Genomic DNA, 23,132 nt, shown 5'->3' with positions numbered 1-23,132 from the left:
AATTAATTAGGGGTAAATATATAGTTTATAAGTAAAGACTTTTCATTTTGCTTTATTTTACCTAAACGTTTATCATCTTTCAATGCATTTTGAATTGGATTAGTTTTTTTTGTTTCTTATCTGCTATAACTCAATAGAAAAATACATGAAAATAAAAATAAAATGATGGCTGCATTGATTCTTTCTAGTAATATATTTGAATATTTTATGCAATTTGCAGTCAAGAGATGTGCTTTTTTTTCCCCTTGACAGCTTATTCTAAATGGGTTTTAATTGCAGAAAGGTTACTAAATGCATTGTGGAGTTTACTCCCACATGAAAAGATTCTTCCTGCAGCATCACGGCACCACAATCTCCCATCTTATTTGTCTCCTCTCGTCTTTACACCCAGTTAACCCGAGTCTCTGCAAGGAGGGAAGAACGCAGGCGAACAATCCGGTCGCATCTGAGAAGTGAAGTTAATGGCGCATCAACAGGTCGAGACTCTGAGCTCACATAATGGCAGTCTTTATTCCACTGCAGCTTGTTTGGCCATTATGGTACAGTTAGTCTAAATAACAGCAGAACAAATGGCACAGTGCCCGCATAGAGGGAGGAAGTGATATCTGCCTATTTGTATTTGAATCGCTCCGCTTCTAGAGCATGAGCAACATGAGCAGATTATTATTTGTAGGTTACTTGGTCAAAAGAACTTTTGAGGACATGTTGAATGTCAGGTTTCCTTTCTTTATGTCTAAATGAGCCAAATGACATTAAATCAATCAGATCACGATGTGAATTTGGTGTGGGACTTTTATTTCCTGCATGTTATTTTCAAAATTAAAAAATCCTAAATATATTTTTTTTCTGCACACATTTGATGAGGAAAATAAAATCTCCTGTGAATTAACCGTCTTTCAAAATGTGAATTTTCCTTTAAAAAACGAATTTTAACAAACACTTACAAATGTGAACTTTCATAGCCAAATGAAAATGACTTTTTCCCCCTCAAATTAAATATCAAATTATTGGTAATTTAATTCTTCAATTATAGCAAGTAAAAGTAGTGCTGTGCATCATTTTTATTTGTCTTTTTTTCTCATATCACGTCCTCCTGCTGTTTCTGTCTGCTAGACGCACTACAACTGATCCAGTAAAGTGGGACAGACAATCTCATGAGACAAAGCGGGCTTTGGTTTTGGACATGGTCAGATGGTGTCTGGAAGGCCTTATACACACTAGAGTTTATACACACAGGGGACTAGGTGTCCATCCATCAGTGGCCTCTCTGAGATTTAAACCAACAGTTCTAAGGTGGATGTCAGGCTCCCTCTAGTGGAGAGTTTCTACAATCTTCATCGCTGCACTAAAGAAAGGAGGAGCCTAACTTTCTCAAGGAGAGTTAGAGAAAAGTTGAAGAAGCAGAGCTCTCATCACAGGACAATATAATATGGATAATATGGGTCAAACTATGGTGGTCTGTCTGCCCCCTTACCGAGGAGCAATAAATATCATTTATTTAACTTTATTTGGGCTTGCACTGATGATGATCTCTGCACCTCAACTGTCGTTTGAAAAAAATGGTTAATAAGTAGTTATATTTCAGCTTGATGACATCTTCCATGGGTAGTATGTTTTAAACTTGTAAGGTGACTAAATCAAGCACTAAATATTTACTCAAGAGTCAAAAAAGGCACAAGCTACTGAACGGTGTCTTATCCGGTACACAATAACTAAATTATACTGTTGAATTTAATTTAAATGCATTAGATTCCATTTTAAAAATCTAATAACTTATATAAATAACCTGTTGGGGACAAAATGTATATTTACATGTAAGAAAACAGAAAATGAAAGTCAAATGTGACTTGCGTTTCTGTTTGTTAGACTGTGCTGCTCTCTAGTGGTGATATCAGGACTTACAGCATCTTTACACAACTTAAAAGGAAATCTGAAGCGTCAACTAGACGCCTCTTTTAGTCTTCTTGCAAGTTCAGTTTCTCATTTTAGGAACAGATGATGCTAATTCAAAGCATTCAAGATTTAAATCTGTCACTGAGGACCAAAGTTATGTGTTGTTCTGGAGGGCTGGGCGATAATTTAATATGATAATTCACCATCTTCGAATAGAATTGTAGCGTGAGGAAATCATGTATGTTATTGATAATAAAAAGCACATACTAACTCAAATTTCTTTAGAAAATGCACGTAAACATAGTCAGTATAGCTGGGAATATATATTTTTCACTTGAAACTGTTATGTTTGTTTTACACTAAAGTTTTTAATTAAATAAGAAACTACCCAGTACTTTTTGTTTGTCAAGTATTTGAATCACAGGAGAATATAAAAATGGTCTCTACCACGTGGTTATTACACATGGTTATTTCATATAGACTACTTATTTATTGAATTACCAGAAATCGTGATAGATGACTTATATTGTGATATAGATTTTCTCCATATCGACAGCCTTTTAAACTCTCATTGGTTCATTGCCTCACAGGAAAGACGTCCTCCACCTTTTAGGAACTAAAAGTTAGTCTGGATGGAGACACAATTAGCTATACCAATGTGTCTAAAACAGAATTACGATTGGAGGAAGAAGGAGACGACAACGCCTGCGTGCTGCTCATGAAATGATGTTTCACAGAATAACTGTCTGCTTTACTTCAATGACCTGCAGTTAATATACAGATGTATCAGACTGCTCACACTGTACATCAACACCAACAGGAGGTGTAGGGTTTCACATAAGAGGTTGCTGTTGTCCCATTTCCAGAAATAAAGTTCATTCTCTCGAGTCCAATAAATAACTCTTTTTCCAAGCAGTGATTGTCAGACATGTAACAGACGTATACAGCTCTTTCGCCACTCGTAAAAGCAAGTTATTATGTTCTTAAGTGGGGCTGGAACAAGAAATGGAGAAAGCAGCAATTATAATAAGTGGGCCTTTGTTGAACCTTTTGTAACCTCTCCAGCATTTCCACCACCAGCTGAACCAGCCAGTGGGAGCTCAGCTGAGCACGTCATCAAACAAAAAGCCCTTATTTTACAATACACATATGTAGAAAACACATCTTTATTCTAACAATGCAACACATAGACTAAGAGAGTGTCACTCAGCCTCTGAACATCTGTCTACTATTAGAAAGACATAAAGAACAAGAGCCTATACTGCCAAGGGACTACAGATCATTTTTAACATAAATTACAACTCGTAGCAGTTAAATACATTAAATCATTAAAGTCAAAAAGATGATGTGCTGACTGTGACAGTGGAATATAAACATGACCATGGACAGGAAAGAGGAGATCATTAATTCATTTCTACCCTTTCTAAATGTAAACCAAACATCTTTTACTCACCTGTGCCATGCTGGTAATTTAGTTTGTATAACTTCAAACTTAATCCTTCAAATGTTTTAGTTTAGTAAATATTCTGCTGTGGTCTCTCCCTCTATCTTTACTATACTGGTAGATGGTTAATAATGTGATCTGGATTATATTTGTTATAATGCTACAGCAGCTTATGTTCTAAATAAATCACCCGCTATTATTGGATGAAGTGAGACGTGAGACGTGTGGTTAAGAGAGGTCGAGGCAGCAGCCATCACCTTCTGTAATAATAAGTCCTACTAAGACACGCCCACATAGCACCACATGTCACATGACTGAAGAGGGGCAGCTTAAAAAAAGCAAATAGCTGCACACATCTGCTCAAACTAATATGTCACAGTTTATTCGATCTGTAAAAATAGTCATTTGTTTTTACTATAGTACCCCTTTAGGCAACATAAGCATGACTAATGTCTTTATGGTTATGTTCACAACACTTGTTTAATATTTTAGAAAGCTTGTGGTATTTGTTAATATAAGTCAACACTGACGTGGAGCATGTTCATTCACTCACTCTCCACCACGACCACCTCGACACAAAATGACATATCCTCCAAAACACATTTGGGAAAAAACATTAAGTGAACTTGTTTAATTTGTCATACTTGAAACCTGCCGCATCAAATGAGATTTAAAAACACACGCGCAGTGTCCCGTGATGAACTCTAACCATGGCTCTGTTTTTTGGAATGAAAATGGTTAAAACAACAACTGAAGAAATAAGAGTTCTGTGGTGACTAATGACTGAAATTAAAGTACAGTATGAAATATGCAAAATGCTGTACTTACATCGTGTTGGCTCGATCTAAATCCATATTTATGAAAATATCCATATGCATGTAAATGTGTACAGTTCTCATCCGCAAATTTGGTCCAGAAGGTGCAAAGTATGACACTACTTCAAGTGTCTTCAGAGGAAGGTTGTGTCTGCAGATACATCAGGATCCTTTCCAGACATCAAGGGAAGATGTTGTTGTTTTGAGGTCCAACAACAACTCCATGCAGGCGTAAATATGAAGTTATATCCCCTTTTTATGGAGTAAATGTAAATGTGTAAATAGCCCCATTGGACAGCACAGACCTCCATGAAGTCATTCTATTATGTGCAAAACATCCATGTTGTTGTCCTCTCTCTGGGTTGAAGGGTTGAAAGACGCAGACAAATTATTCTCCACATACTGAAGTGTTGCTTGACTGAAGTTAAAGGAAAGAGTCCTGTGTTTGCTCAGTGGGACTCTGGTGTCCTCCCATCATGCTGCTGATGTTGCAGGTTTTCTGTCCACTCACGTCTTGTCTTTTTCTGTGTCTTCTTGTTCTTGTCATCCTCCAAGATGTAGTGACAAATTATTCAGAAACCAGAGCTGGCACGAGGAAGAAGCGGTAAATCGGAGATGCGTTGATCATTTCATAAAATCAATGATCTTCTGAGAAATTCTTTCCTTGGAAAAAAAATGAAAAAAAGGTGATCCATACACACCTGTTGGCTGGCCGAGACGACACCATTAAAGTTTGACATTTGCAGGGACGAAAAGACTAAGAGGTGTGAGAGAGTGTTAGTCATAGCAGAGAGGAAGAGGTAGATGGAGAGACCAGAGAAAGAGAGGTGAAGGATGGAGAGTTGAGGAGTCGAGGATCCTGCCGTCACTCTGCCAGGAGGATGAATGGAAAGGCTGCCTCTCTGCCTCCTTTTATATTCTCTCTTCCCCTGCTGCCTCGCTTTGGCTTTTACCCTGGCTTCAATGTGTGTGTGTGTGTGTGTGTGTGTGTGTGTGTGTGTGTGTGTGTGTGTGTGTGTGTGTGTGTGTGTGTGTGTGTGTGTGTGAGAGAGAGACCTCTTTCAGAGCAGCAGGAATATATTATAACCCAAACAAAAGGAGCCGGCTTATTGTTTATGAATTACTAGCCTTCCAAAGCCAACAAAGGCCCCTATTTTCATAGAAAACTCCATTTTCATTTCAGCTCCATTTGATTACCAAAGCAAAGACAATAAAAAAGGCCTCTCTGAGCACAACGTCCCAAAGGGATTCATTCCTCCTTCTCTCGCTCATTCAACGCCACTGAAAAGGTTTCTTTATTGCTTTCTTTTCAGGGCCGACGTCAAATGGGCTTTTAGGAGTAAACCAATGACAAAAAAAAAAAACTATTGCTTGGCTATTTTGTACAATAACAGGGCCGGGGAAAGAGAGGAGTCCTGTGTTGTCTTTGTCATCTCTCTTTCTCTATTGCTCCTTTCTGTTACTGGAGATGAAAATTGCAGAGGCTGAAAATTCACGACAGGGCTTTGAAGGGAAAGAGAGAGAAAGAAGAGCCAGCCACAAAGCAACAATACAAGTCAAATCTAAATTATCACTCGCTGTTGAGCACAGTGAAGAGACAGAAAGGTACTGTACGGCTTTAGAGGAGTCCGGGGGTGTGTGTGTGTGTGTGTGTGTGTGTGTGTGTGTGTGTGTGCGTGTGTGTGTGTGTGTGTGTGTGTGTGTGCGTGTGTGTGTGTGTGTGTGTTGTGGGACACCTGTTGGGTTCAGGGCCAAAAACAACACAACCCCAGTGACTCACTTTCATTTTATCTAGAATGGACTTGTTGCAGACCTCTAGGTGTGTGTCGATGGGGCTGATCTTCATTGACTCATCTGTTTTCTAACTCGCTGCAGAGATTCCACTTTTCAAGTTTATCTTTCATCTTCTATGAAGCTAAATGCAATGATTTACTTGGTGTTAGGGGTTGGAGAGATAACCTCCCTTCCTGCACGCCAGCCGCTAAATCCCCCCCCAATGCTTTCCCACTTTTTAGTCTTAGAATGTATCTCAGATGTTTGGAAGAAATAAGTCCAACTCTTACACATGAAAAGCTGCAAACCAATAAAAAACGAGCCCTTCCTCAATTCAGTTCCCTCAGTGGTTTCGCTGCATATGTAAGCACTGACTGGCCTGTAAAATATGGGGAAAAAATATATTATTCTTAAAAGCGTCAGCACACGCTGACTGAAGAAGATGCTCTTTCATCTTTTGCTTTGCCTCCTGTTTTTGTCCTCCTGGATGAATATTTGGCTCGAGACAAAAGGTGAACCGATCAATTATTCCTCTTGCAGGGCCCTGGTGTTGTTGTGAAAAGCTTTGACATTTGAGCTTTCCAGACGACATCTGCAAATTTATATGCCTTTCTTTGTGCGAGGCAGCCAGCCCCGTATCAAAGGCTGTAAAAGGCCTTGTCAATTTAGTAAGGACGACTCTACAAAGCCTCTTTTCTCCTCTGTTGTTATGGGAAGAATGCTTCTCACTGGTGTCCTGCCAAAACCCGATGGCAATTTAGCCCCGTGATGTTATTGATTGCATTGATAACAGACATCCAGCACGGAAGCCATCAAACTGTCAGTGATGCATTGTGAAACATCACTTATCTACATGTGGAGATCAAATTCAAGAAAAAGAGGCTTTACAATGAATACATACAATAGGTGTCTGTCTGAAACCTCTATGGTGTCACATGTTAATATGAAACTGTAAGTGGTGTCTATAGTCACCATGCAGCCACACAGCCTCCATGAATCATCTCAGTGGATTAGAGTTATATGCACTTTATATATGTTCTACTCAAACAGAAGCCACTTTCCTAAAGCCTATCAGACAATCAGCACACAGCAAACATATATATACTGTTCTATTTCATCAGTAGATAGGTTTTAAATATTACAATGGCGCACAGTGCAGGAAGAGAGAGTCACAATGGCAGTAAAATAAGCATCTGACGTCTTTCACCTTGCAGTTTATTCCTCATCTAAATGTGCAAAACAGGTTATTCTAAGCAAGAGCCCTCTTTTCCGCAGCAAAACTCTCCATATGAACTCCTTATAGCAGATAATAGAGCTCTCACACAGGTAAGAAAATACCCGAACACAACCGAGAGCTAAAAACACAAGCAAAAAATGAAAAGAGTATTTTCCCCAATCCATGCCCTGCATTCAGTAAGAAATGCTATGTATAAAGCAATCACATAAAACAGGTTTAAGTTAAACTAATGCACATATCAGAGATACATGACTTACACACGTTTCTTATGTGTATTCTGTCAGCAGACACAAATGCATGTAGTACTACAAAATGTGTACTCTAGAGGTACATATCAGTGCTGAATACTGAGAAAACATTCATAGTTTACATCACAAAAGTATCAATGCATGTATCAAATACATGACTTATAGAGAGTAACCTGCATAACATCAACACAATGCAGAGTTTAATACACCCACGCGAGACACTTAAACATCAGGAAATGAACCAGCAATCAAAGAGACAAACAGAGATAAAGTGTATATTACTCACATTTGTTGTCGATGTCAATTCTCCTTTCTTTCATGGAGATGTTCATTGATGTCCAACTGCTATGAAAGTCTGTTTGTTTGTTGACAGAAGTCTTCTTCCTCTCTGTTGACAGTCTTCTTGTTTGTTTGTTTCCTCTCTGTGGCTGTTAGCACGTTAGCAGACATCATTAGCAACACCGGGTAACTAGCGAACGTTACTTTCACTGGAAGCTAAACGGTTGTTTAATTTAAATTACCGTGTTAACTTTCCGTTTGTTTGTAGTGTTGACAGACTTTGTCCGGTTTCACTAATAACTTCATCTTTTCTTTTCCAGCGACGTCTCCGCTCAGTTCCACGGTGGCCTTACAGAAGCTGCTTGATTGTTTGATACTTAACTAGGTTTAATTAGGGATAACGACTTCCACCTGTGCTCCCAGGTAGACCGCAATAAGCCTGCAATACTCTTTCTGGCCACACTGATTGTACGTAAAACGTAGGGGGGCGCTGTTTCACCCACGTTTGAGGGTGTAATGTTCTACTCTGACCACTAACAGCAGGGGCGCTGTTTCACTCATGTGAGGGAACTCGGGAATTTAAGAGACAAATACATATTTAATCAAAGACAGCATTCTAATATGAATATGTCGAAGCTGCCTGTGATCTGTTTATGTAAGAGAACTGCATTATGCGTTTGTGTGAGAAATAATTAGTACAACCTTTCATGCATGTCACTGTATGTTGGTTTATTAATGTTTTAGCTGCAGAGAGATATAGATTTACTAGACAACTGTTTGATTCAACATTTTATTAACGGACAAATGGGTGAAATAAATAGAGGGGGGATGATTCTTGTCATAGTAACTACTGTAATCACCATCATCACATTTGAACACGCAATATATTTACATCAGTCACTTTCATTTAAATACATAAGTTAGAGTCAATGATTGACAAACTATATCACATAGCTTGCATTAGTGTGGTTTCTAATTTCAATAATAACTTTAGCAAAGTGAAATGTTCTTCTCCCCCAAGGCACGTCTCACAACGTTCATGAGAGATATGCTGCACAAATCATCAAACAGGTCAAGTAGAAAAGAAGCAGTGTTACAAATCAAAACCAGAGTAGAAACACAATCATAAATATAAAAATAAGAAATCATTACACGGTAAGTTGCATATTGACATTGTAAAAATAATTTAAAAAACATTTTCCAGTGTTGTATTGCTTGGGATTTGGTCTTGAAACAGAAAGAGCAGCGGGCTGGCGAGCTGTGAATATATTCTTTAGCTCCTGTTAGGAGAAACTAAACATTAACGCTTCAGTGCAGTATTTGACTTTACTATTTGTCTCATTAATAACTTCCTCCTTCTGACCATCATAACATAGACAGCTGGAGCAAAAAAAGGTGCCAGTAGTTTAGAAAAGTTCAACATAAATACAACTTCTGTGAAGTGTTGAACAATGAAAGGACTTACAGGTGGAACATTTAGCTGGACCCTATTCCAAGTGACTAAGGGAAGCGTGAACCTCTGCATTTTTAAACATTTAGTTAACGCCTCAGCTGCCTTTACATTGTGAGTCATGTTTGCATGGAGCCACAGCAGCCTGGATTTGTAGTGGCGTGGGGCTTTGAGGTCTTCTTGATTTTATTTTGATCAACTGTAATAGAAGCGCCCATATTTTCCTCCTGAATCAGGGTTTCTTAAACTTTTAAATGTTGCTTCAAGTGTTTATTTGCAAGAATATGCACCTTGAAATAGAAGTATAATAAAAAAATATTATATATATTTTAAATAATCAAAATAATCACCTGAAACTTGCATGTCCCAGGAAGCAATCCCTCACTTTTAAGTGCTGATAAATTATGGTTTACTTTAAATTTAGGCCGTACTACACTTTGTATTTGATATCAGAAATACACCAACTTTATAGTTTGTTAGAATCAAGAAAAATATATCATACAATAAAATAGAAATGGCTGCCAATGAAATGAGGAGTGTGGATGTCTATTTAAAGTTCACATCTCTTTGAAATGTTTATTTCATGCACGAGGCCAGTCAATAAAATACTGTCCTGCTAATAGCGACATGTCATACTTTATGCAGATAAGCACAAGGAGGAATGAAAGACGAATACACAGGTCGATGAGAAAAAGTGGAAAGAAAACAGTGATTTTGCTCCGAACAAGGCTGTGGGAAAAAGTAAAGGAGCGTGACAGGAAGTGATGTCATCATACCTACCAGCTAATTTGGCTTCACAGCTTTTCGGTCTGTTGGGATGGCTTTGCTGTTGGCTGGCGGGCATTTTTCTCTTGGTCCACAGTTTGTTACAAAGCAAGTGAAAATGGTGAAGACGTGTTGAAGGAAGAATTGGCAGCTTCTGGCACGGTTCATTTGGTCATTATCAAGTCATAAAGTCGGTCTTGTCCGTGGTGATCAGATCCATATTGATCTCAGAGGTTAGTCTCATCCCAGGTGGGGTCGTTCATGTTCTTCAGAACTCTCCTGACGATCTTCTCCAGCTCTTTCCTCGCTCGCTGCTCCTCCTCCAGCGTCCTCTTCATCCTCTTGTTGTCCTGGAGAGAGACGAAGAATGACAGGAAGGGAGAGGAATATCTCTATTGGTTCTTGGACAGAAGTTTGAACCTTTTAACGAGTCACTGATGAGATAAGCTCAGGTCATTAATACATTCAGCAGACTCACCTGTTTGAGCCCCTGGATCTCATCTTTCAGACTGTACACAGTGTCCACCAGACTCCTGCAGGAACAGAACAGCTTTACTCCGACACACACTGACTGCAGCCTGATACCAACTGTGAAATACCCTTTACATCATTTCACATACTGACATGGTGGTTTGTTTCCACTTTGACTCTTGGCCATACATGCTTTGAATGCTTACAAGTTTGGAAAGTTTCTAAATGTGTGCTTGAGTTGTGATTGGTTTCATTGTGAGTTCAGAATCTCCCCTTTTCCTCTGTGTTGTATCTTTTGATGCTGCATCCTTTTATTCGCTGCTGCTGCTGCTGCTGTTCTTTGTCCCCACAGTCTCCGCTATTAAAGCTTAACTTATCCTCATGTTGAGAAGACATAAAAAACACACCTTCGTCGCTCCCCTCTCACCTCTCCTCCACTACAGTTTGCCCGTTGCTCCTGGTCTCCTCCACGATGATCTTCTCCTCCTCTGGGAACAACATGTGCACGTCCTTCCTGCTGGAGCCTGATTGAACAGTGACAACAGTGGAAGTTATTAACCCTGCGTGATGCACACACACATACACATATGCACACAAACAAACAAAACAGACACACATCCGGTCATTAAATATACTGTACTATGGGGTATCTGCTTACTGAATCTACTGTACACAGAGGCTTGTACACAACGACACACACACACACAGCAGAGGAAATGTTTGGGAGGATATATAGATACTTCTGTTCCTAGCTGTAAGCTAGCCGGTTCGCTAAGCATGTCAGACACCGATGTCTTACGAGAAAATGAGGCAGTCCTGTAACTAGTGGCGGTCCAGAGACTGTCATAATCCGAGTCCTCTGACTGGTCAGAACATGGCAGGTTGCCAGCGACGGTGAGGCTGGTGTCAGCGAGCACGTGGTTGTGCATGAGGTCAGTCCCCTGCCAGGCTGTACCACAAAGTAACCAGCAATAGACGGGGTTTGAACAAACCAAATTGAATGTCAGAGGGGGGGGGGGGGGGGGGGGCAAACCACAGTGAAGTTGTAAATAAATTAAAAAAAGATTTTAACCAGAAACAAAAGGCAAAACCAAGTTAAAATGAGGGAAACAAGAGTAAGACACCATTCATAATAAAAGGAGGACGATGAAACCAAACGTATGGATGAAATAGTTAATGAAAAAACAGGATGGATGAGGAAAGCAGAGGAAGGGCAGACATGAAAAAGAGAGGAGAGAGAAAAACATTGTTAGAGCCGACGGCAGAGAACAAACGACGGTTAGCAATAAGACAGTGTGTGAGCATGTGTGTGTGTGTGTGTGTGTGTGTGTGTGTGTGTGTGTGTGTGTGTGCGCGCTCACTGGAGTTGAGCGTCTGTCGTGTCTTGGCGCTGGTACAGTACGCCTCGATCACTTTCAGTATCTGAGCGTCCTCCTCTAGAGCTGCTGTACCTGAGAGACAAGGAGAGGACAGAAGGACATGTGAGAGACTTCACATGTGGATATTGGCTATTAACTTTGTTATATATATATATATATTTATTTATATTTAAGTAACGGAAGCCTACGTGAAGGCAATAGAATGTGTACCAATGAATTAAACAAATTTTTTTAAGTTTAAGGAAACATTGTTCATTCACGTAGGAGTGAAGTACTGCTGACTTGCATACTTACTTTTTCTGACGGTGAAGTCCTCCTCTGAAGGTTTCCTGTCTGGCTTCCTCTTAGGCAGAAGCTTCTTCATGTTTTTAGGACTCTTACTCATATCCTACAAACAAAGACACAGAAATATGTTGAGTAGGAATGTAGCTCCAAGTCCAATTCAACAGGACTCATAGGATAAAAAAAAAACATCCTCAAGAACCCTTTTAGGTCCCTTACTCCCACTCTGAGCAACACATTTTAATATGCCATATGTGTACAGCACCTCCTTCAAGCAGAGAGCAGCCGAGGGCCGGAGGGGAGGCGCAGGGCGAAGGCAGCTCAGGCTCCAGGGTTTCGGGGTACTCGGTGGCTCCAGGGGCCCCCACATAGGGCTGCTGCTGCTGAGGGCCGTCCCAAATGACGAGGGATGGGGAAGGGTGTGGTAGGTGTGTCCAATGCTCCCTCCACGAGACTCCGAGTGTCTGGAGGGAGTGGCGGGCTGAGAGGGCAACTGGGAGAAGCGGAGAAGAGGTGATAGAAAACAGGAAAGAACAGATGCTGTATGAAGGCAGTGAAGTGGATCAGCTGAGGACTTACCGTGTGACAGACGGACTGAGGCTTCTGTGAGTGTGTGTGCGTGGCCGGAGTGTGTGTGTGTTTGGTGAGAAGGTCCAGCCACTCCTGTAGCTCTTGCTGACTGTTACAGGCCACCTGCACCCGATCACACTGGCCTCCTGAACAACAACAACAACACACACAGTTGTTTTTATACTAATAAACAAGTGCAAGTACAGTGTGTATACCTGTGAATACCAAATTCTGCCAGAATAGACAATTCAAATGACGACAGAAAGGGCTGACCAGAAATTTCAAAAGCGTTCTTCAGGTTTTCTCCGTCTTCTATTCTGGAGATGAGCATCCCGGACAGTGGTATCCTTCCCTATGGAGACACACACACACACACACACACACACACACACACACGTGTGTAAACCAGTTGAACGAAGAGACCGAAACCCATTTAAATGCTGCAGGGAACGATTTTATGCTTTAAATCATCATTCAAGTTTAAACATACCTGGTAGATGAACCCACTCATCCTCAAGCTGGCAGAGAGCATGAGCAGAGAGTGAGGGAAGAGGACGAGGTAGCGTTCATTTGACTCCTGAAAAACAAAGACAAAAAACACCGTTAACTTACTTTCTTGTGGTCACTTGAACACAACAGTGTTGTGTGTTCGTTTTGGGTCTGAATGCAACATGAGGCCTGTTTAGGTCAATAAGTCAGTGTCCGTACCTGACAGTTCTGCGTGCGGACTGTAGAATGGGACATGTGGAGAACGGGGCCCAGAGTCCTGATGTCATCCCCCTCCCAGTTTCTGATTGGCTCTGTTAAAATCTGCAACTCCAGCTCCTTCTTCTTCCTCACCTCCTGGCACTGAGTCTGAACACACACACACGTAGAAGCATTCAGAGGCACATGAATGCACAAAAAACTCAAATCAATACAGTTCCTCCGTACACCTCCATGAGTAACACCGAGGTGTAACGTCACACTGTTTCTATCTTACTGCAAAGTTTTTAAAGTCCATCATGGCAGCAATGAGTTCGGCTCTGTCAGGGTGTTGGTCCTGAGACAAAGGAAAGAAAAGACACTTTTCACTGAGCTCATTGTTGTGTTATTTATTTGGATAGTCACACAGACAGACAGGTGGCTCACCTCCATGTGTCTGTCCAGTTCCTTCAGCAGCGTTGGGTACCTCTCCAGTCTGGTGAAGGGTTTACTCAGACTAGTGGTCAGCGTCAGGATCCCAGGAGAGGACGACCCCTTAGACTCCATGTACTCCCCCAGCTCCTCACTGTGATGCACACACACACACACACACACACACACACACAATATATTCACATGCTATAGGAACTAACACACAAGACGAAATAGCATATCTCTGACTGTACCTGTGTTGTATGAGTACATTGACAGCACATGGGTGGTTGGAGCAGTAGGCCACATAGATGAGCTTCATCTGGGGCATGAGATTGAGGAAGAAGCCCCCGATCCTCTGCTGGTTCTCTGGGAGTCTACACAGACACGGGATCACAAAGACACTTTATCACCGTTCTATCTCTCTTGACTGCATCGACACAGGACTCAGACAGACAGTTCCTTCAGTCTACCACTAGATGTCACTGTAGCTCTATTAACTGCCTACATGAAACTAATACCAGGTCTGAGCTTCAGCGCCCCTCTGGTTTAGAAGAGAAGCCGGAGGAGGTTCAAAACTTATTTTTTTACGCAGTTATTGACGTCATATTATCATTTGACAAGTTCATTATCACACTATGTTCCAGCAGCATCTGTAGCAGACAGAAGGAGATCAGAGCACTGACTTTGTATGCTCCTCCAAGGACTGAACCAGCATCTGCTGGAAGGTTGAGATCTCCTCCAGATTTCCCTGAATGTGACTGATGTCAACACTGCTGAGTCTGCAATACAGTGAGGAGAGGAGAGGAGAGGAGAGGAGAGGAGAGGAGAGGAGAGGAGAGGAGAGTCATAATGGATCGCTGACATTTTCAATAAAAGGTTAGTTTAAATAAATCATTATGCTTGTGAAGCTCTCGGATAATAATTCATGCATTTTGTAATATATTTATATGTGTATAATGTAGGACAAAGGACACATCCAGTATGCATATAATATACAGTGTGTTCTTATATTCTGTCAAATTTGACAGATTATATTGGTATTGCAATAGATATGCTCTAACATCTGACTCTGTTGAATTAAACAGTGTAAAAATAAAAGTGTAAAAATAAACCTGTCTGTGGGGTGAAGTGAGCGCAGGTATGAGCCCAGGAGACTCTGGAGCTCCCTCGAATATTCAGTCTCTGTTTCTAGGATGTTCTGCAGGACCTGAGGTGGACACGGACCACAAAACCACACAGAGACTTTTATATTAATTACAGTGAGTGATTTTCCATTAATGTTAGACAAAAGCTCTCGCTAAGGCGAAATGACTCTCCGAGCTGTTCGCTTATTAGTAGGAGATGTGTTTTGTAAAAGGCTAATGGAGAGAGATATCAGACCCGATGGGAGCCGTAACACCAGTAGCTTTCTATGGGTCTGACTCCACTAATTGGCTCATCACTCCACCACATCACAGCCTCTGAGGAGTGAGGGTTCTGCTAATGAATTGTGGAATTTCAGACACATGTTGCTTGGTCTCCCCTCAGGTTTGGACCTCAAATAAATATCATAAAACATAGATGTGTAGGGGGACATTGAAGGCTTTGGGCTACAAGAATAAGCAAACTGCACAAACGCACTCAAACAAAAATAGCCCAAAGTTTGCGTCTTCTGCTTCTACAATATTCTGCTCTGTCCATTAGAAGAACTTTTTATTTATATCTTCTTTTTGTTTTGCTTTTTATTTTCTTGGAACAGCTTTGACTTCAGGCAGCGTGTGTGAGTGAGAGGCTCAGGTACCCCAACCAGAGATGGACTGTCTAAAGAGACTGTCGCAGCTTGCTGCATTATTAACACACACACACACACACACACACACACACACACTGTCAGAAGCCAACCCCGGGGCAAGGCTGCCCCAGAAACCAGTGGGACGGAAGAAATAACCTACATTACATCTGCTGCACTCCCACACAGGCGTGCTGTGCAGCCTCCACACACGCAGACGCAGCCACACAATCATTAATTGGATGTGCGGATGAAACATTATTGACTGAACAAAAAGCAGGCACACATGTGAGAACGATCTGTTAATTCGGTTCACTCCATCAGTCTAACCGGGAGAGAACAAAGGAGATGATGTCTTCAGAATTCATTAACCAGGTCTAACACAGTTGCTTGAGGACACGATGCTCACCACGTTGTAGTAGGTCTTGCTGATGATGGTGGTGTCGAAACCTTTGGGGGGGCTTTTCAAGGTCCCAGACTTTGGCTTGTCTAATGTCTTGTCTATAAAGCAAGAAAGAGGGAGAGAAACAAGCAGGTTACATCAAGTTACAATCAAATGCTGAGCAGCAACGTAGCCGAACTAATCAAGAACATGACTTGTTGTGTGCATATATTCTACAGCATGTAGGACAACCAATGATTGGATGCTTTAAAGCAATTCTCTGAGTGCACAATGTCATTACACGGCCCTGTTTATTTTTTTCAACATTGTACGGCCAACAATAGCGCATGCTGTCACATCCTTCACTTCACTATTGTCCTTCGCAGACATTGCAATGTAAAGCCAGAAGAGTAATAAGCGTTTTCTAGATACTGGGGAGTTTGATCTACTTATTATCTCACTGACTAGAGAACATAAAAAGCCACTTGCAGCTGAATCGACTACGTATGTCAGTATATCAAGATAACAGGCACATGTGGCCACCAATTCATCATCCTAATCTTGGGTCCAACAACTCCCTCTGGTCATGTGCATTTGCTGCCATTCCTCAGTGTGGAATGGCTGTTATCATGATCCCTGTTTTCTGCTGTGAGCATTAAGTCAGGAAGTTCCTTTTCTATACAGCAGCTCAGGCACTTCCTGTCTTTGTGTGCGTGTGGAGCTTCCTTCCTTCGTCCCTGCCTCCTCTCCTCAGAAAGCAACACGATCAAACCAGGAGGATAACGGCTCTTACATGCACAGGACAAGAATACGAGCCACACACAAATGAGCTGTAACGATATGTTTAAAGGATAATTAGGCCTACTTCCTGAAGAAATAATGCTGCAACTGAAAGAGGTAGAGGTTTGGGTCTAGTCTAAGATCTTTGATAAGCAGCATGTGCATCATCTTTAACACAAGAGCGTAAACTCTGTCTCAAATCTGAATCTAGAGCAGCCACTGCACCCACCGCTTCCTTTCAGCTCCCGTACGTAGTTACTGGGGAACCACCCAGAATGGCCGTTGAGCGATCCCTCCCACCAGCCCCCCTCCTCCTGCCGGCTCACGCTGATGATGTCGCCCTTGGAGAACGAGAGCTCGTCTTCGTTGGTCTGCTGGAAGGTGAAGCGCGCCTTGAACAGCGCGTGGCCACACCCGCCGCCCTCCGACATGTCCTGAGGACAGACCGTTATCAGTGCTGTACATCTTGACCCAGTCACTGTTTGTCTGCTCACATTGCTCAGATGTGTTGTTGTTGTTGTTGTTGTTGTCGTCGTTAACTCACCAGGCTGCGGTACTGAGGCTGCAGCACTTTGGAGGAGCGACTCTGAGTGTTCAGAGAGTCAAACGACTTGATCCTCAAGTGTGAGGAGTGCGGCACGCACACACTGTCTTCAGAAACACCTAAATCTGCACACAGTGTTTCAATTAACAGTCAAGTTAAACAATTAAAAGATCTAAATTTCATTATAAACCCTTATAATGACACTAATACCAACAATGAACCTAAAGAGCATATATTATTATTTTATACAGTACAAGGTAATATGACATTATCACATAAGATACTACTACTAGAACTGATTTTAATAATTAAATGACACAAGTATGTAGTGCATTTATAAAAAAAAAGGTAAACAAAAGACGGGAAAAATAAAAAGAATTTGTAAAAACACAATAATCTCACCTTCGGTAGCTTTGTTGAGGGACACCAGGGAGTTTAGGACCTTGGAGAAGTTCAGTCCCTGCAGGAGGTCATTAACCTCGAAAGGCTTAAGGGGAGAAAAAAGTTTGAGGAGTTTGAGACAAACACAAACACACATTCATAATACATGTATAGAGGACACAGAGCTGACATCTCCACGCATGCATCTCACACAGAGATGTTCGTGATCATAATAACATGAACGATTACCACAGAACACGGTTTACTGAATGAATCCAACAGAAAACGATGCTTTAGAAACGGTGTGAGTGTGTTCCTATAGAATATTGGTATTCAGCTCGCATCGATTCTCATTAAGAATTTACTTTATGAACGCATGCTACAGCCTAAAAATGAAGAAATGCTAAGTGCAGTGGGGGGTTTGTGTCTCTTCTCCAACTGCAGTCTGGAGCAGGATTACTCAAAGTCTGAGCTTCCCCTTGTAATCCCATCACACACACACACACACACACACACAATCAAAAGACCCTAATCGTGTGTATACCACACACTGAAGGTGGAGGTCATGTGGGGCTTGAAAACTTCTGATTTAAAAACTTTATTTAAAAAGCTGAGAGCAGCCAGGAATAGTGAAGAGCAGGTCTCTTTAGTGTGATGATAAAACGACGGCGTTCTTTAATGTAGTCCTCCTTTTAAGAACCCACTTGGTCTGATTTATATCCACAGGCTGATTAGTAGTCAGGGCGGTGTGGACCCAACAGTTAACACACACTCCCATCTCTCCCACTGGCATTGGGCCAAGGTACAAAACAAGGCTGTCTATGCACCGCTGCAGTAGAAATGTACCAGCGCCAAGGTTGCATTTGTACACATTTTGGGTATTTTAGCTGCCGCAACACTAAAAAGAAACACATGTAGAATGTCAGCGACAAAGAAAAGCTCTCGCAGAAGGATCTTATACCTCACTAAGGGAGAAAAAGTGCAGTTGATATTGAAATAAAGAGCACTTTATTGATCTTTGAAAGAATTCGGTTCTACGTGACATATTTGTTAACATCTTTAAATTAGAATGGATTCTTAAAAGTTAAATATAAATACAATTTGACATCATATAAATAGCAGTAATGCCGCATACCACATACAAGATATTAATAACTGTATATTAAACGCAGTTTTGTTCATCTTGCATGTTACAGTGAAACACATACAGCTGTGAGAAGCAGAGAGAACATAATCCCAGCCTGTGATTGGTCAAACAGCTTACCTGATAACAGGGAGCGCTTGATTTAACGCGGCGGAGACGTAAATGCACAGAATCAATAACCCACCGGATTGAGTTTGATTAATAGATTTAAGATCTGATTAATTGTGTAGGTCCGGTTAATCAAGTCAGGACTCACACCGTCCCTCTGTTGGACAGACGGTGTCCGGCTCGTCCTCTGCCCGTCCAGCGAGTGTCTGGGAGAATCACTCCTCTGCTGCTGAAGGAGGCCCTCGGCTTCCAGCAACATGGCCGACATGCTTCTAATCAACGTGATTGGGTCCACAGACTACTTGACGTGTCGCATTACGTCAGCCCACCCACTCGTCCCCTCTATTTCATCTGCTCACTCTTTTTCCATTGCTCCTTTACCACCGACTCAGGATTTTCTTTAACGCCACCCTCCCCCCCTCGTTACTGACTGGGCTGTTAGGGACATCAAAAATAATTCTCCAAGTGTGGAGCAAAACCTTATTAAAGGTCTACAGGCCCGGGACTCCTGTGTTGTATAACCTGCTCTTTTTTCCATAGCAAAGATCGAAATGTGTGTGTGTGTGTGTGTGTGTGTGTGTGTGTGTGTGGTGTCATTTTGCATACCACACTACTCACTAGCCCTCTCTACACACCCACTGTGGGGCAGGATATAACCTGGCTCGACCCACTGTTGTGCGAACACACAGATGTTGTGTAACCTAGTGGCCTAAAGGACAAGGTGTCTGACTTCAGATCAGAACATTGAGGAGTCGAGTGGCTTTGTGGTTGAAAGATCCAGCATGATGAGCATTTCATGTGCTAATATTTAAGCTTTTTCACCCCCGCTGACACCATGCACACCTTACTGAACATCCAGAACTGGTCCAATTCTGTTAGTTCTGCAATCGAATAATTCTGGAACAAATCTCTCTCTCTCTCTGTCTCTATGTCTCTCTCTCTCTTTCTCTCTCTCTCTGTCTCTATGTCTCTCTCTCTCTCTCTCTCTCTCTCTCTCTCTCTCTGTCTCTCTCTCTGTCTCACTGTCTCTCTCTCTCTCTGTCTCTCTCTCTCTCTCTCTCTCTCTCTCTCTCTCTCTGTCTCACTGTCTCTCTCTCTCTCTGTCTCTCTCTCTCTCTCTGTCTCACTGTCTCACTGTCTCTCTCTCTCTCTCTCTCTCTCTCTCTCTCTCTCTCTCTCTCTCTCTTCTCACATATACACACCTTTGCTGACTAAACATCCATTGTTTAACTGTATAGAGACACAGTATTTGTATCGTAATTGCAATTTTTAAATTAATATTCGAAAAAGATATTTCCCGAAACAGCCATATTGATTTATAAAAGGCAAGTTTCCAGGTTGCGCGTGAGTACAATACCTGTTGCACGAGCCGTTAACTGGAGTAACGGCTAAACATTAACCGTACAGACGTCACTGATAAACAGCAGGATACGTACGTTTCAAAAAGGTGGTATAAACAATGAATATGTTTGCGTAGGTATGGGGTAATGTGTTTTCTAGGCTTCGTACTGTGTAAGTGCTTTAATAAATACATATTATGATAATATGAACTCACCTCCACACCGAAAGCCCCGCAGCCTTTAACAAACTCCTCAACGTTCCTCTGACACTCGCTGTCGCCCCTCGGTTCCTGGAAAAACTACACACAAAAAGTCACTAAATTAGCTTTAAAATACTCACACAAAATGTTAATAAACTGTTTATGAAGGTGTTAAAGGTTTTTTCGTCATGTAAACAATCTTATTCCAGGCGTTGCTAGTGCACTTGCCACCTGCTGCTTACTAGTATCAAGCTAGCAAAAAGAAAATGAGCTAAACTTCCGGTTTCAATTTTCAAATTAAGGCGTTGTGTACGTTTTTATATATGTTGTGTTTAAAATTGAACTTTCTGTAAAAGCTACAAAAATCATTATTTTATTGCAGTTAGTAGTAAGGTACCTGGTTGTTGTTGTGGTCTAGTGTATTTTTAATAAATAGCACAGTGGGTGATCCGTAGCTGCTGACCACTGCTGACAACGAGGTATGCCTTTATTTTGAAAGAAGCTATTCCTCCCTCTATGTTGAGTTGAAGCTAATAGAAGCTACTTTGATAGAGATCTGACAGGGAAGTAGGATAAGAACAAGGAGGATATGACGTTGACAGGCTCATGGTCCATTGTGTGTGTGTGTGTGTGTGTGTGTGTGTGTGTGTGTGTGCGTGAGAGAGGAGGGAGGTTATAGCTTTATTACTGCAGGCTCGTACTGGTTTTAGCTCTGGTTAACAGTGGACTAATTAGTAGTGGAATTAGCCTACATTCAGTATTAGTAGTATGTATTGCAGTAGTTCTTTTAATGAGAATTATTAGTATCACAGCAATGCAATTTTAAATATGAATCTATGCAGGAATCGGATCTGGTATCAGATTTACATATCAGATGTCACGTATCTTCTTTCCTTTTTTATCTCTAGAATAGAAAATACCTGCAATAAAACAAAAAAACAAAGGGTTCAAAAAGAAGAGCACATACAAGTGAGATAACACATAACCTGTTGATTAAATTAGCACTTTTAACAGGAGGCTTTTACTTTAAGTAATAGTACAACACTTTAATATTTAAATTATATCTAAAAAGTGCTTACCCCTTTTGACTTTAAATTGATTTTTTTGTATACAACAAACAGGACAAAATACTTTAATGCCAAAGGGAAAACAAAATCTAAGAATTCGTGTGTGGCAATGTTTTTATTGCATTTTCATTTTTAAGTCTGTAAATACTACTCTCAACGTCTTTTTTTCTGTAGAATGTTCGGATAATTAGGTTTATTTATGCACTGTCTACATATATAGCCTAGGGGCTGAATATATTTAGCTTTTATTTTGTTTTCTATGTTTTTATGTCCCATATTATTTTGTCCCCCTCCACAGCCCTGTGTCCCTCAATCCACTCACTTTGTCCACCGTCCCGGATCGGAGTCGCTCCAGCAGCCGGCACAGCACCGCTCCATCCTGCAGAGACGTCTGGAGGAAAGCCTCTGGATCCGAAATGCTTTTCTTGGGAGACTCCAGGACCCCCAGCGTGATGAGCCACGTTACCGTCTGTTCGGCCGAATTCATGGCCGGATCTCCAATGTCATACAACAACAACAGCAGCAGCTTCAGTGACCGCGCTCCCCTGTTTGTGGTCCGTCCGAAATGAGACAGAAGGGTCAGCCAGCCGCGCCTTGTTTGAACATCAACGCGCACTGGTTTGGATCACACAGGCTGATGATCCAAAATAGAAAAAAAATAATAGATGTGGAAATGAGAAAGGTACTTCCTTCCTTTATTCTCTCTCTCTCTCTCTCTCTCTCTCTCTCTCTCTCTCTCTCTCTCTCTCTCTCTCTCTCTCTCTCTCTCTCTCTCTCTCTCTCTCTCTCTCTCTCACCTTTGCTTGTGTGCACAACTGTGGCAGCAGGACCAGTGTCAAGTGACGCACTCTGAGACGCGACTTCCTTTGACAGTTTTTAAATTAAAAGCATACACTTCAGGTGCGTTTGTTCACAGATGACGATCCGTTTGTATCATCACCATTGTTCTCTTCTTCTTTGCCCACTAGTTTTTAGTTTTATATGCTTGTTTACATGCAATGGTCTAAATGTATAGGTGGCTGCAATAAAGGCATATTATTTAACTACAAAAGGCATAAGAAGGCTACACAAAGGAACATGTGTGTGTATTATTATCATACCATCTACAAAATCATTGTAAAATGAATCATATATCATTCATGGCACTATGTTGTGTGTTTCCGTTCATCTATCATCTGAGCTTTTCTGAATCAGAAACAATTTCAGAAACAAATAGGGCCCTAAATATATATTCGATATTAATAAGTCATAAATAACAATTGCACATAGTATAAATATATTAAAAGTAATAGTCAATAAATTTAATTTTGCAGAAACACCTTTTGTTTAGAAATGTTGAATGGAAAATAAAAAGGAATGTGTAAATGAAAATGTCTCTATTTCCTTTTTATTCAGTAAGCTACCATACCTGTATATCAATATTAACAATAATCACTGAGCATGGTGTCCAACTCCGGGCTGCAATACAAGAAACCAAAGCCTTTAACCAGATAACTAATAAATAATTAGTGTTGCACTTTTACTTTGAAGAGTAACCCTCTAACTTCCGCTTTATCCCATGCTTTTATTGTTGAGTTTGACGCAGCACATCGCAGGACCGTCCCATTGATGACTAACAGGCTGATCAAACCACGCAGAACTCCGAACTACATTCAAAAATCTACACATTTAAAACGTGTTGCTCATTTATTGT

The 23,132-nt window shown here is 41.2% G+C and overlaps 1 protein-coding gene across 2 annotated transcripts; it reads right to left on the bottom strand.

Moving 5' to 3' along the window:
• Positions 1 to 8,465: 8,465 nt before the first annotated feature.
• LOC137888969 (rho guanine nucleotide exchange factor 7-like) lies at positions 8,466 to 22,143 on the bottom strand. 2 transcript variants are annotated; one of them, XM_068732497.1, is made up of 22 exons: positions 21,762 to 22,143; positions 20,388 to 20,471; positions 17,602 to 17,686; positions 17,200 to 17,324; positions 16,885 to 17,089; positions 15,903 to 15,994; positions 14,838 to 14,932; positions 14,409 to 14,504; positions 13,977 to 14,099; positions 13,738 to 13,876; positions 13,589 to 13,648; positions 13,315 to 13,461; positions 13,097 to 13,183; positions 12,880 to 12,958; positions 12,616 to 12,752; positions 12,302 to 12,529; positions 12,049 to 12,142; positions 11,737 to 11,826; positions 11,175 to 11,324; positions 10,803 to 10,899; positions 10,383 to 10,437; positions 8,466 to 10,254 (listed from the first exon to the last, which is right to left on the bottom strand). In XM_068732497.1, the coding sequence occupies exons 1-22, from the start codon at positions 21,924 to 21,926 to the stop codon at positions 10,132 to 10,134; spliced, it is 2,556 nt and encodes an 851-aa protein (XP_068588598.1). In that variant the 5' UTR covers positions 21,927 to 22,143; the 3' UTR covers positions 8,466 to 10,131. The 2 variants fall into 2 exon arrangements, with proteins under 2 accessions (XP_068588598.1, XP_068588599.1); XM_068732498.1 differs by lacking the exon at positions 11,175 to 11,324 and having other exon boundaries at positions 21,762 to 22,137.
• Between the last annotated feature and the right edge of the window lie 989 nt (positions 22,144 to 23,132).

The sequence above is a fragment of the Cebidichthys violaceus genome, unplaced genomic scaffold (assembly GCF_023349555.1).
Source record: "Cebidichthys violaceus isolate CVI_PGR_0920_01 unplaced genomic scaffold, fCebVio1.0.p SCAF_593, whole genome shotgun sequence".
NCBI lineage: Eukaryota > Metazoa > Chordata > Actinopteri > Perciformes > Stichaeidae > Cebidichthys > Cebidichthys violaceus.
Note: the sequence above shows the minus strand (reverse complement) of the source record. Positions and strands in the feature narration are given on the sequence as shown.

What these genes read in the sequence shown, in the direction of transcription:
- LOC137888969 (XM_068732497.1), bottom strand. Translation starts at nt 21,926, where the DNA reads ATGAATTCGGCCGAACAGACGGTAACGTGGCTCATCACGCTGGGGGTC. An exon ending in CTGCTCTCTGCTTGAAGGAG is followed by an intron (nt 12,143 to 12,301) that starts GTGCTGTACACA and finishes CTTTGTTTGTAG; the next exon opens with GATATGAGTAAGAGTCCTAA. An exon ending in CAGGACTGCCTCATTTTCTC is followed by an intron (nt 10,900 to 11,174) that starts GTAAGACATCGG and finishes CTGTTCAATCAG; the next exon opens with GCTCCAGCAGGAAGGACGTG.